Genomic DNA, 13,081 nt, shown 5'->3' on the forward strand with positions numbered 1-13,081 from the left:
CTTGTGTAAAATTGATGTATAAATGTGTTATCTAAATGTGTAAAAAAATATTTTAAACTGACAATGTATATTTGAATTATTACATGAAATGAATGATAAAAAAAATTGAAAAATGTGGTATAGTGGATGAGATTGCTCCTTAATCAAAGGTCTCGTGTTCGAGCTTTGCTTATATAAAAATCCTTGATAGAGAGCGCTTTCCTCCAAATAAGGTCATATGTGGTGCTAATTAGTCGAGCTTTAATGTGAATACCGAATAAAAGATCAAAAAGTAATACCAAATAGTCTTTTAACTTAAAAATGTGTCATATAATGTATGGAGCAACGACTTCCACATGAATTATTTCATACAATAATACAAGTTGAATGGTTGATAATGATTTAGGCCTATGTATGTGTGTTTTCATTGACTATTTTGTGGTGATAAGTAGTTGGAACTTTCATATTGTGGCCAACTTTTCACGTTACTAATGTATATTTTATTCCACTTATCTCTTCTAATAAAAGCATGCAATAATGCAAATTAAAAAATGGAGTAAATTAACCAGCTATAGTCAATTGACCACATTCATTGAATTGCTATCCTTTCAAAATTGTTCTTCTTCTCTTAATTATTTAGATCTCTAATTTGTTAACGAGCTATTAGAATAAGACTAAATACTTTACTCGTATAATTACTGTTAATTAAGATGGTTTGTGTTGTGAAGAAGAGATGCATATGTTTCGATAAGTAGGTGTGAAAGATCGGCTATGATGGATCTAAGGAGAGATATAGATAGATCGAGAATATATTAGGAAAAAGTGATTAGACGGCAGGACATAATACATCTTTACTTTACAAATGACGTGACTCTAGATAGAAAGGTATACGAATCGAGAATTAGGTAGAAATTTAGAAGGTAGTAATTGAGTGTTGTGTCGCTTTTCTTTGGGAAAGGCATGGTAATAGTCGTTCGGAACACCTTACTTGCTCCTTCTTTTCCACATCAATATTATTATGTTCATATTGTTATTGTTCTTTTCTCGTAAAGATGACCTCTCCACTACTGTATTTTCTTTCAAACTTGCTTTGAAATATTTTACTCAAACCAGAAGTTAAAGCCTACATACGTATCACTCTCCCCAATAAAATTACACCGAAGATATTATTTTTTTTTTTTATAAAACAGACTAAAATAATATAATTGATGAAACATTATTTGACATTTTTACCCTTTTAAAAAAATAATTCTAATTCTATTTTTGACGTAGACAATTATCAAGATTTATTTGGCCAGCAAAAGAACAATATTGTTTAGTGGAAAGAGAATCTTTATTTTGGTCCAAACACGAATATACAAAATTTATTTATTATATATTAGCTCTTATAATAAACCAAAGGTCGTTTAAAGTATCTTTCAAAGAATATGATTTTAATAATCCCACTAACCACATGCCTAATGAAATCACTCTCAATAATTCTTTTATAATAAACACCATTTGTTTAATTAATTTTTCGATCGTAATACTGAAATATTATAATTTATTGAGATGATGATATAAAAACACAAACGTGGAAGATCATTGTTCAGGTGATATATCAAAGTGGTCGGCATAGATACTACTCCTATAATAAATTTATAATCAACATAAAATAAATTAACAATAATTAGGTAAATTAATTTTATTTAATTTTTTGTGAAAGAAAAAAAAAACTGTTATTTGCATTATTCGTAAAGATTGATGAGTTGATCCATATGGTTGATTACATCTCAGAAATAAGATCAAAGGAAATAGATTGATTTCTCTAATCAATGTCATTTTAGTCGGACTTGTTATATCATACTCGTTTAGTAAAATTTGTATCGTTCTGTGTGACTTGCAAATTTTTACAAAAAACGAGTTTACTCAATATATATGGGTTTTCTTCGCGATTTTTTTTGAAATATTTATATTTTAAAGTATTTACAAAAAAAACAAATAAAGATTTAATATTAGATAGACATCTTCTTTTCTAAAAAATCATCAAATATTTTGAATAAATTATTGTTAATATTTTAAAAGGGAGTTAGTACTTTGACATATATTGTTTAAGCATGGTGTCACAAATAAAGTCAAATAAACTCATGAATTGGACTAGTGGAGTATTTATTTCAACAAAAGCAAATTTAAATATTTCCTCTTTCATACAAGTAGGTAGATCAATGGTACAACCTACCAAGGTGTGGGACGAATCGATTTTTTCATTTTTAATCAGATATTATATATATAAATTGTAAAAGTAAAAAATAATTATTAATAAGAGTGTTTTTCCCGTAAATAGCTTTTGTACACGACAAATTTAAATTTTTTCGTTGATTTATTCAAATATTTTCTTAATAAATCATCATTTAGGTTTTATCTCTATTTTAAAGATGCGTAAAATATATCTGTTAAAACTCACGAAGTGTTAGGTTTAGTGTGTTGCAAATTTTAAGCTTTGATCCAATATTATCTCATATAATTTTCAATTTGCTCAAAACATATTTTATTTACCGTTACTAAAAAGGTTCATAATTTACAAAAGAAAAAAAAAAGATAATCATCAAAAATTTTACAAATTAAACGTATCAATAAAATCTTAATACTAAATAATTATACCAACAATAACAATAATTCAGTGTAATTTCACATACCGACCTAAACCCTAATAGTGTGTAAAGTTAGATCCTTTGTTTGGAATATTCTAGGAATAAAAAAAGCATTTAAAAAAAAATAAACAAGAAGAATCCAACTCTAAAGCAATGACTTTTCAATACCCTTTGAGGGTGTCTAGTTTTTTTTCTATAAATAAGTGAAATACTCATCATAATTTTTAACACAACCAAAAAAAAAAAACAATAAATTTTTTAATTAGCTCTTTGATGGCTGGTCTTCAATACAAATTTTTTCCAACAGATTTTTTCTTCCCAATTCAAAAAACAGTTAGTGGAGAAAACATATCAAAGCAAAATCTCTTAATCAAGATTAGAAATAATGATGAATCCTTAATTGAGGAATCAAAGGGCAAAATTGTCATTAACAACAACAAGAAGAATCTCAAAGCTATTTCTTCATCTTCATTAGCTTTGATTTCTATGCCAAAACAGAAGAAAGATCAAGATTAATCAACTGATTATTCTTTTAATCATATAGTAATTAATTGTATGATTAAGAATAATCTTGTTCTCTTTGCTCTCTTTTCTCCTACTTCTTTTTTTTTTTTTTGAGTTTAATAAATATTTAGGAGGCTTTTGGAAATAGTTATTAGATTTTGTTTGATGTATTATATAAGTTTGCAATTGAATAAGACAGGAACAATAGTTTCTATGATCAAATCTAATTTTCATGGCTTGTCAATTTATTTATTTTATTTTTGCTATTTTTGGTAGAATTATTGGAGTTTTACTCATTTGAATGATGTGAAAATATTATTAAAAAGAAAATAAAAGTAGCATGAAAGATTAAGATATAGAGATCCTAGTTATAAGTCTATTGATTCAATTATAAAATTACTAAGGCAATTAAATATTTATAGTATTTAAAATCACTAACACATAATTCTTGTAGTTTGCAAAAGTCTTAATAGACGATTTTTATGTATTCAATTCTTCTAGTAAAAAAATTCTATTAATTATAATGGCAAAATTTGTTTGTTTTTTTTCTTCCTCACGGTGGCATAATATTAGACTAGAAATTAAAAAAATTGCTTAATTTTCGATGGTCAGGCAGTCAAATATTTTACTTTTTTATTTTTAATTTAACATGTTTTGGTCAATTATGGTGGCTTTATGAAGAAAGAACAAACCACAATAATTTTTTAAAAGTATATATATATGAGTTAAGTGCAGCTAGTGTATATTTTGAACCATAGTAGTTGTGAAAATTAGTTTTGACTAAAATTTTGAAATTAAATTGAATTTGATTAATTTAATATTTTAAAATTATTATTTAGATATTTAAAATCATACGAATGTCAATAAGATGATGAAAATATAGCTTTAAATATAGAGAAAAAGGATACATATATCCTTCATTTTATCATAAATGGTATGCAGATATCCTCCGTCATACTTTTAGGAACATTGGTGTTCCTGCACGTGTTATATTCTTATTTATCGACCCGACATCGGATCGGTGGATAAGATTGTGTCATGCGTCCGTATTTAGTCTTCTGTTGTTAGAGTAAAGAACATATACGCTCTAGTTGTTGGACGACAGGGGCATCAATGTTCTAAATAACATATACGCTCTAGTTCTTGGACGACAGGGGCATCAATGTCCCAAATGTATAACAAAGGGTATCTGCATATCATTTACAATAGTTCAAAAGTATATTTATCCTTTTTTCCTTTGTATATATATATATAATGCGAGAAGTTGGTGAACCTAGACTTGTGGTAAAGAAACTTTGCTTAGAGTATTATGTTGCTAATTGACTTTTTTTACACGATTTTAAAGAAATTATAAATAAAAAAATGAATAGCATAGTAAATATTTCAGATTTAAATTTCATTCGAAAGATTGTAATTTCGAATCATCAAAAAGGTGAAAACCGATGGAAAATAAGTACAACAATAAGTACGATTTTTTAGGTCAGTAATCTTGAAAGGGGAAAAAAGAATTAGTGGATTTAATTGATTTCCACATGCTCTTTTGTTGTCCTTTGAAGACTTCAACAACCAATTTCCCTTTATTAATTATTATTATTATGCACCTTTATTAATTATTATTACTCTTTTAAAAAAAATATTTTGAGTACTCACGTTTAGCATATGCCTTATCAAGATAACATGTGGAAGAACTTTAACACTTTTGGTATTAGACTATTATTAATATTTTATTTGTAAGATTGATAAATATATCTAATTAATTTAGTCTAATTGAATAGTAGCTTTTAGTTTAAGTTGTTGAAAGATTTGTTAAATATGTAAAAAGATTAATTTATTAATATCTGATATAGCTGTTCAAAAATTTTAAGCTCATAAAATTTTGAATCTCAACTCTATTTATGTAGGAACAAATATTAGATTCGAACCTAAATATTTTGCAAAAGGATAATATATTTGAACAACTTTTTAAAGGAGGGACAAATTCTAAATGATTTTCTTTTTTTTTAAAAAAAAGAGTAAATCAACCAAATGATAAAGAAAAAATTAAAATTTGATATTATGGAGTATGAAGATGGATTAGATTTGTTTTTTTTGTTTGTTGATAAATTTCTAATTTAAATACTTTTGAAAATAAATAAATAAATAAATACACATATAAACATGTAATATTAGCTAAGCCTGGACATGGCCCAACTAATTCATTGGACTTAATTCTTGGCCCAGTTCCTAACTAGCTCATTGGTCTTGGGCCTCCTGGCCCATAACTAATCATCAAAGCCCATCTAACGAAACGAACAATATATTGTCTTTTTTCTCTTGACTTTCACCTTTTCATTTTATTTTTTCACATCGATCTATCGGAAAGAATTTTTCTATCGTACTCAAATAAGGTAGGAGTAAAACTGATATATATTCTATTTTCACCAAAATTACTCTAATGTTATACTAGATATATTATCAGAGGTGGAGCCAGGTAGGATTCTTGGGTTTGTACGAACCCAACTCCCATCACGATAAATTCCTCAGTATCGTACTTTTGAAGATTCTTTGATGTTTTAGCTTTCTTCCTCAAATCGAAAATAAACTGAACATATTATACTCAACTTCACAAGTCATTTAACAATTGTAATATCACTTAAAAGACATAATACACAAATATGATCCTTAACTTGGTATCAGTCGGCAAATATGACTCTTAACTTTGGATGCACACAAATAAACACTTAAACTTATATAAAATCGAAACAAATATACATGATATATGTCGAACACCACATAAAACATAAAATACCATGCAAAATAAATGTGTCAATTCAAATAAACAATATCGTTATAAAAAGGTTTAACTATCTTCGACCTAAATTATTCATTTATTTGGAATTTCTACGAATATTTAGGTGGGTGGGCATACCGACCTACTCATCCATGTGCACGACGCGGATTACAGGGAATTTTAGCTAAACAATGGGTCCCACTTAACCATTTATTTGAATACATCATCATAACTACTCCAATAATTCTCCACCGTCCGATCAAACCACTCTCATCAATCAACCGTTCATCATAAAACAATATTGGCCCTACACACAATTATGAAAAAAATCAATCACCGTTTTTAATGGTCCATACAAGAACTTTCATACCAAGTCAATTACTAACACCTGTATACACAATTTTACTTTACCGGCTGCTTGTTGTACTCGTTCAGACTCGAGAAAAAATATTAAAAATATCTTTAAATTTGACTTGAATTGTTAATTTCGTTTTATAACTAATGAAACATTAGAAATACCCCTCACACTTTTGTAGGAGTGTGAGATTGTTAATAAAAGATCTATAGAAGTGTTGAGCAAGACTAGAGTATATTCAAAAAAGTGCTTTTAAAACTATCAATAGTTTAGTAATGAAACTACTAATTCGCGTCAAATCTAGAAATGTTTCCAATACCTGATGACTCACGTATATCAATTCTAAATAATGTAGGAAATTGCCTTTTCCTTAATCATAAATCTCGAGTTTGAATTTGAATATAATTTTTTTTTTAGATTTCCCTAAAATGAGGCTCTACACTACCGCAAATTCAAATTAGTTAAGCTTCTACGCAAGTATCGAAGAAAAGAAAGGAAGTATATCTACTAGTTGGGAAAATTAACCGGTTTATGGAAAATTGACCGGAGGTGCCGGTTTGGTATTAAGAATATCTGTTTGGCTATAAAAGAATATTTTAATTAGAATTATTTAACTCTTTCTCGAAGGTCAATCAGTGGACTGGTTCGGTCTATCTAACCTCAAGTTCGGTTCCAAACCTAATAGGCTCGGTATTCCTGCTTATAAATACAAGACCTTAACAGCAGATAAGATTTCATACGTGTACGAGTTCTCTCTGTATCTGTTTGAAGGTATTGTAGAAACGCCATTAAAGCTTCATTCAAGCTTTCAAGTATTTTTCTCGCTTCTAATCTGTCGATCTGTTGAATCCTATCTAGTTTTTTTACATATATATTTTATGTGTATGTTGTTAGCTTCTGTTTTTATGAGTTATATATGTTGATAGATGGATATGTTTGAAAATTGTGATTAATTGTGATCTGTGTTGTTTGTTGAGTAGTTTTAGATTGATTTCTTATGTCAATTTGAGTCAATATCTTGTACTTTTTGTTGATGAAATAGCGAAGACTATGGTTTTGAGTAGATCTGTTGAGGATCGAGGAGTTTTTCGAGAAAGTGAGGTTAATTGTTATTAGATTATCTGAAAGAGGATGGGTGGAGCATGTTTGGCCGTGGAAAGATGAGTTTTTTGATTTGTATGACTGTTATGAGTTAGGGTTTGGAGTAGCGAGTTGAAATTGCAGTAGAAGAAGGCTAGTAATTGTGGTGTGAGGTTATGTGGCTTGGGCTCTTTCAAAAATGGTGATGGCTGCGTGTCTGATTGTTCAAAAGTAGTGTTTGGGTTTTTTGAAGGATCCGACACGGTTAACCATCATTTTTGGAGAGTCCGAGCAACATAGGTATGAAGTGTTTACCTCATGTCTGTGGCGCGATGGTTTTGACTGTGTAGGTGCTAGATAGAATCATTGCTCAGAGGTTAGAAAGGATACTGCTGAAGTTTGGTTAGAGCTATATCCACGTGAGACGAGATAATTCGGGTTTTCTGAGTCGTATGTTGATTGAGAATGTTAATTTTCCTTTTCTGTAGTGTTCAGTTACCATACTTTGATAAATTTGCTCATGGATTGGTTTATTAGGCTAGGAAAAACTTCTACTTTAGTTCTGTGGGTGATTTTAATATTGAAGTTGAAACTTGACGTACTAAATATGGTCATATTCGGTATGTCATGCACTAACGTGTTTTTTGTTTTATCGAAAAACTTCAGGTATCAATTTTGAAATAAGCAATATGGCATTAGTTTCTGGAGGAAGATCAACGCTGAATCCAAATGCGCCCCTCTTTGTTCCTTCATTTGTGCGCCAGGTAGAGGATTTTTCACCAGAATGGTGGAACTTGGTGACAACTTCAACATGGTTCCATGACTACTGGATGAGCCAGAACCAGGGAGAGGAATATGGTGCTGGTAATGATGTTGCTGATTTGCTTCCTGAAAATATTGATCTCAATGTTGATGAGGACATCTTGAACATGGAAGCTCAGTTTGAGGAATTTCTTCAATCTTCCGAAAATGAGCAACAAGGAATCAAGTCATCTCTCTATGGTGTCAATGCGATGCCACAATATGGTATGCACAATCTGTCTATATCTTGTAATTAACCTACTGTCAGCAGAAAGATTATGTTCTGTTTGCATGGTTTACTGAAGTTTTAGTGCAGAACCTGTCTTGAAACCGAAAAAAGTGAGAAACCTTTAGTCAATTAGATCTTTATACTATAAACTCAACGAGTCTGGGGATCCCTGCTGGTGTCGGAATTTGTGTGAGCATGTTGAAACAAGATGGGAAAATTCCTACATGCCTGGTCTTAGCTGTGATTATTTTTGGTGTTTACTATGGTTACTCTTGTATGATGATTTGCTTATAACTTTACCCACTTGATAAAACAGGTTTACCATCTGATGCACTGATTAGAACATTGAGTTCACCAAGATCCCCCATTGGTCCACCCAAATACTTTGAGAAGCCATCCAAGATCGTGAGCCCGAGGAACAGATTCCGCAGCATCCAGCAGCCTCGTTGAATTCCCAGTTCAGGAAGTCAGATGTTAGTTTGCAGCAGTTTAGAAAGTCTTCAAATTTTAGTTTCATGTAACCTTTGTATAGAGCAAGGTAGGTGTCACTCTTGTATCTAGCCTTGTTCATAGTCTGATATCCTTTCTTTCTTTACCTTAACTTCATGTAAACAACAGAACTGTAAAAGTCCAAAAAAATTGTAAAAATCAGTTGAACAAAAGTGAAAAAAAGAGCAGCTTTCAAGTTTCATTTCTCCACCAAACAACGCTCTGAGTTAAGGTCATTTAATTTGCTCCTTCTCTTCCTCTATTTTTTGTACATAATATATAAATTTGGACCTAAGATTATACTCTTGTGTAGCACAATTGTGCAATTTGCAAGTAGTAACAAAGTCAGAAATTTTGATGAAGTGTGTGTTACAATATGATTTGCAAGAACATGTCCCTCACATCCTTTATGATCCCGGTGTATGGTCGGGATATAAAGGCAAATTCAAGATTTAAAACTCATAACAATCACGGGATATAAAGGCAAATTCAAGATTTAAAACTCGTAGCAATCACAATAATGTTATGTTGTTTAATGTTGACATGAACGGCCAAAAATTAGTGAAATATGATGCTTTATCCTGCTTTTATATTCGTTTAAAATATACATGCCTTGTGTGGCTAAGTTATCAACACCAATAAAGTAGAAAAAGATGGCACTAGAAAAAGTAGTATGTTGTCATGCAACGGTCAAATTCCATTCCTATTCATAATGACATATTCCCCCTTCAATTCAAGGTAAAAATGATTTTTACGAAAATATTTTTTAATCTTATGATCTTAAATATGTTATATGATTGAAACAAAAGTAAAAGATTTCAAAAAATTATTTTTATTGTATTAAAACAAATTAAAAATAAGACATATAAGTTAAAATAGTGAGAATATATAATAAAATAAAAGATGGAAAGCTAGGTTAGTGTTTGATAGAGTATGATTAAGCCACTTGTGTGCTGGACCCAAGAGCTAGTGGACAATTTATAAATTGTAAATTATTTACACCTTTAATTATTTGGTTCCCTATAATGGCATGGTAATTAAAACATGATAAATGGAGTATTAGAATAAGTAAGTTTAGATCTTTTCTCAAAGTATTTCATGGGCAGAATACATGACTTAATAATTATGTTTAAATAATCAATAACAAATTTGCAAACAAATTATTAATCGGTCTTGATATAGTTAGATACCTCTATGTTTATTTTCGAAATGAGTATTTTTTCGTTATTTCTCAAGTGTAATGTGATGGTACGGATATTAACAACTGGAAACTGTAATTTCAAAATTTACCTAACCTTAATGAGTAAATTTAGTTTTTTTTTTCATTTCTTTCTATATCCTTATATTTTAGTACAATATTATAAACATAGTGATTTGAAAAGTGTAAATTTAATTATGAGATTTATTATATTATTAAAAGATAACACTACAAAATATGCAAAATAAAACACACAAAAGATATTTGTACTCATTTTCGATATTCAGAAGCCCGGTAAACTTTCAATAAAAATTATTATTCAGATTCCGGCGGCTTCCCGGCTGTTCTCCGACCAAAAACCAGTAATAGCAAAACCCAGCTCCGGTAAGTTCTAAAGGTTTAGCCTTTTATTATTATTTGGTTTCTTTCTTGAGCTGATTTGAGCTTATTCTCAACTAATTTGGGTCTCTGATATCATTTAATTGTTCAAAATAAAAGTTTGGGGTTTGAAAATTCAATTGATTTTGATATATAAGCATGTAAAGGCATAATCTTTATGACTGCATAATAAGAATTTGATGTAGAGCTGCAAAAAAGGAATTTTCTGGAACAGAAGTTATGGTTTTTTTTTTCAGAATGTACTATTGCTAGAGTTTGGTTGAGCAGAGAGTCTATCGAAAATAGTTCTCGACCTCTATAGCTAGGTGGGGTTAATATCTTTTTATCTACGTACAGTAGATGTCGAATCGCCTTCGGCTAGTTCGTGTGTTTACTTGTTTGAAACCCCTAAGTGAAAATCCTGGCTCCGCTACTGTTTGGGGGATTACACTTAGTGGCGGATCTAAGATTTTCATTAAGGGGTACGAAAAAAAGAGTAGTGGTTTGAACTACTAAGCCAACCTCTAATCTTATATTTATTCAGGAGGTTCAAAATTAATATATAAACATAAAAAAATTCTTTAAAATACCTTAAATATGCAACGTGGGCATACTCTAGGTCCGCCACTGATTACACTGGATATATTATTGTAATAATGCTGGAGATAGCTAGTAGGATCTCATGAGGGGACCAATCATTTGCAAGACTTATTTCAACTTCATGAAGGCAAAGTTGTTGAAAGATGTTTAAAGAACCTTGTCTTTTGGTTAATTGGATAGATATATGTACTCGACAAAATTTACAAGTTAAGATTAGCTCTAGAGATCCTTGATAAGTTCATTGATGTCAACCAAATTAGTCTTTTGAAAGTAGTTCCTAGAATGTCTACACATACTGCGTCATTTGCAAACACCGAAGGAACTATCAAAATACTTAGCTTATCAAAAAGTTTCTTCTTATCTCCTCCTTAGCAAGAAGGTCAGCCAACCTATTTTGCTCTCGGTAGTTATGTTTGATGACTGTATTTCCCAGTCCTTGCATCAATAACCTGCGTTCAGAGTAATAGAAGAGTGAGGAATGTGTCCTTGATTAATCATTTTATTACCTCCATAGGACCAAATTGCTAGGACATAATTGATCACATGACCTGCTTTAGTTTGCAATATTTATGAGGATTTTTTTTGTATAACCATCTGGTATCCAGTTCGAGCCCCTGTGAATGGTGAATCCCCTGTAACGACTTCTTTTATGAGTATCCAATGACAGGTCACATGGACATGCCAAAAGGAGACAAACTTGTTCTAAGGGGTTTAAAGTTTCATGGATACCATGGGGTGAAGCAAGAGGAAAGGAAGCTTGGTCAGAAGTTCCTGGTAGATGTTGATGCTTGGATGGATCTTCGACCTGCTGGTGAATCCGACTGCTTGTCCGATACTCTAAGTTATACTGATATATACCGGTGAGTGATGCTTTCGAGTTTAATCATTTTGCATTTTTGAGAGTTGAGATGAATGAACAGAACAAACTTGATTTCATAGCTTAATAAATGAAACATCTTGAACGTTTATGTAACAAGGTTCTATTGCTCAGAGGTCAGTTTTAATAATACTCTTTTCACCAGATAGAAAATATACTAGGCTTGAGCAGTTTCACCAAAGTTAAACCGGAAGAGATGAATAGAACAGTACAGACGAGACTTCAGAATTGGGTTTTAAACTGCTGTAAAAGGACTAATGATTTTATAAGTTCTCGTAGTAAGAACTTGACTCATTTGAAACATCTTCGAGAGCACACTGAAGCAGATTTTTTGATGCTATGTAGTTTCTTGGATATTCCATCATACATGGGAATTTTGATGCCACTGCTAGAGGCTCTTGTAATCTCCTACTTTCTTGAGGAAACATTGGACTATTGCCTAATTATTATTTATCTTAGAGTAGTTCACTTTGCACCTAAGGGCGGGATCTAGTGGTCTGGATCCTGATTACTCAAGTAAAATCTCTTGACAGCGTGTGGCAATAAGAAAAGCCCGAAATTCCAATAGCTTAATCACTGATATAAGGTAACTTTCTATTGGCGCTAACTGATCTCCTGGACGGTGTTTGCTTGTAAGTTAGTGTTTCTTTTCTTCTCTTACCAAATCTTAGGAATAAACACTTCACAGATCAATTTTCTAGCTTGGTTCGTATGCTTTTTTTGGCGTGATCATTCATTAATTCTCTCTTTTAAATCTACGAATTGGCAGACTAGTGAAAGAGGTTATGGAGGGGCCACCTAAAAATCTGCTAGAATCTGTGGCTCAACTCATTGCATCGACAACCCTCACCAAGTATCCCGAGGTATCTGCTGTTCGCGTTCAAGTTGGTAAGCCTCATGTGGCTGTCCAAGGGCCTGTTGACTACTTGGGTGTCGAGATCATTAGATACAGAAGTCCTGATGTTCAAAACTAAGACAGTAATATGCTTTGTATTATTAGCAACTTCAAATTTCTGCTGATTGACAATAATTTTCAAGCCAGTACAATTTGATCAATTGTCATGACTCTTTGATGCTTAATTGACTACATTTCCTGTTACACACTGCTGCAGTGACACAAACTTCCCAAAAATAAAAGGGCAGTTCGGTGCATGATGCATTTCACGTTCACACAGGTTTCGGTTCAATCTA

At 31.1% G+C, this 13,081-nt stretch overlaps 2 protein-coding genes across 3 annotated transcripts; both read left to right on the top strand.

Moving 5' to 3' along the window:
- Positions 1–6,858: 6,858 nt before the first annotated feature.
- On the top strand, positions 6,859–9,052 carry LOC107002417 (protein EARLY RESPONSIVE TO DEHYDRATION 15-like). Of its 2 annotated transcripts, none has more exons than XM_015200439.2 (3): positions 6,859–7,009; positions 7,985–8,344; positions 8,665–9,052. In XM_015200439.2, the coding sequence occupies exons 2-3, from the start codon at positions 8,008–8,010 to the stop codon at positions 8,796–8,798; spliced, it is 471 nt and encodes a 156-aa protein (XP_015055925.1). In that variant the 5' UTR covers positions 6,859–7,009; positions 7,985–8,007; the 3' UTR covers positions 8,799–9,052. The 2 variants fall into 2 exon arrangements, with proteins under 2 accessions (XP_015055925.1, XP_015055926.1); XM_015200440.2 differs by having other exon boundaries at positions 6,968–7,050.
- A 1,212-nt stretch (positions 9,053–10,264) lies between these two features.
- On the top strand, positions 10,265–12,989 carry LOC107032322 (dihydroneopterin aldolase 1-like). Its single transcript, XM_015233913.2, has 3 exons — positions 10,265–10,419; positions 11,681–11,873; positions 12,660–12,989. The coding sequence occupies exons 2-3, from the start codon at positions 11,686–11,688 to the stop codon at positions 12,862–12,864; spliced, it is 393 nt and encodes a 130-aa protein (XP_015089399.1). The 5' UTR covers positions 10,265–10,419; positions 11,681–11,685; the 3' UTR covers positions 12,865–12,989.
- The last annotated feature ends 92 nt before the right edge of the window (positions 12,990–13,081 follow it).

The sequence above is a fragment of the Solanum pennellii genome, chromosome 10 (assembly GCF_001406875.1).
Source record: "Solanum pennellii chromosome 10, SPENNV200".
Classification (NCBI taxonomy): domain Eukaryota; kingdom Viridiplantae; phylum Streptophyta; class Magnoliopsida; order Solanales; family Solanaceae; genus Solanum; species Solanum pennellii.

What these genes read in the sequence shown, in the direction of transcription:
- LOC107002417 (XM_015200439.2), top strand. Translation starts at nt 8,008, where the DNA reads ATGGCATTAGTTTCTGGAGGAAGATCAACGCTGAATCCAAATGCGCCC. An exon ending in CAATGCGATGCCACAATATG is followed by an intron (nt 8,345 to 8,664) that starts GTATGCACAATC and finishes TTGATAAAACAG; the next exon opens with GTTTACCATCTGATGCACTG.
- LOC107032322 (XM_015233913.2), top strand. Translation starts at nt 11,686, where the DNA reads ATGGACATGCCAAAAGGAGACAAACTTGTTCTAAGGGGTTTAAAGTTT. An exon ending in AGTTATACTGATATATACCG is followed by an intron (nt 11,874 to 12,659) that starts GTGAGTGATGCT and finishes ACGAATTGGCAG; the next exon opens with ACTAGTGAAAGAGGTTATGG.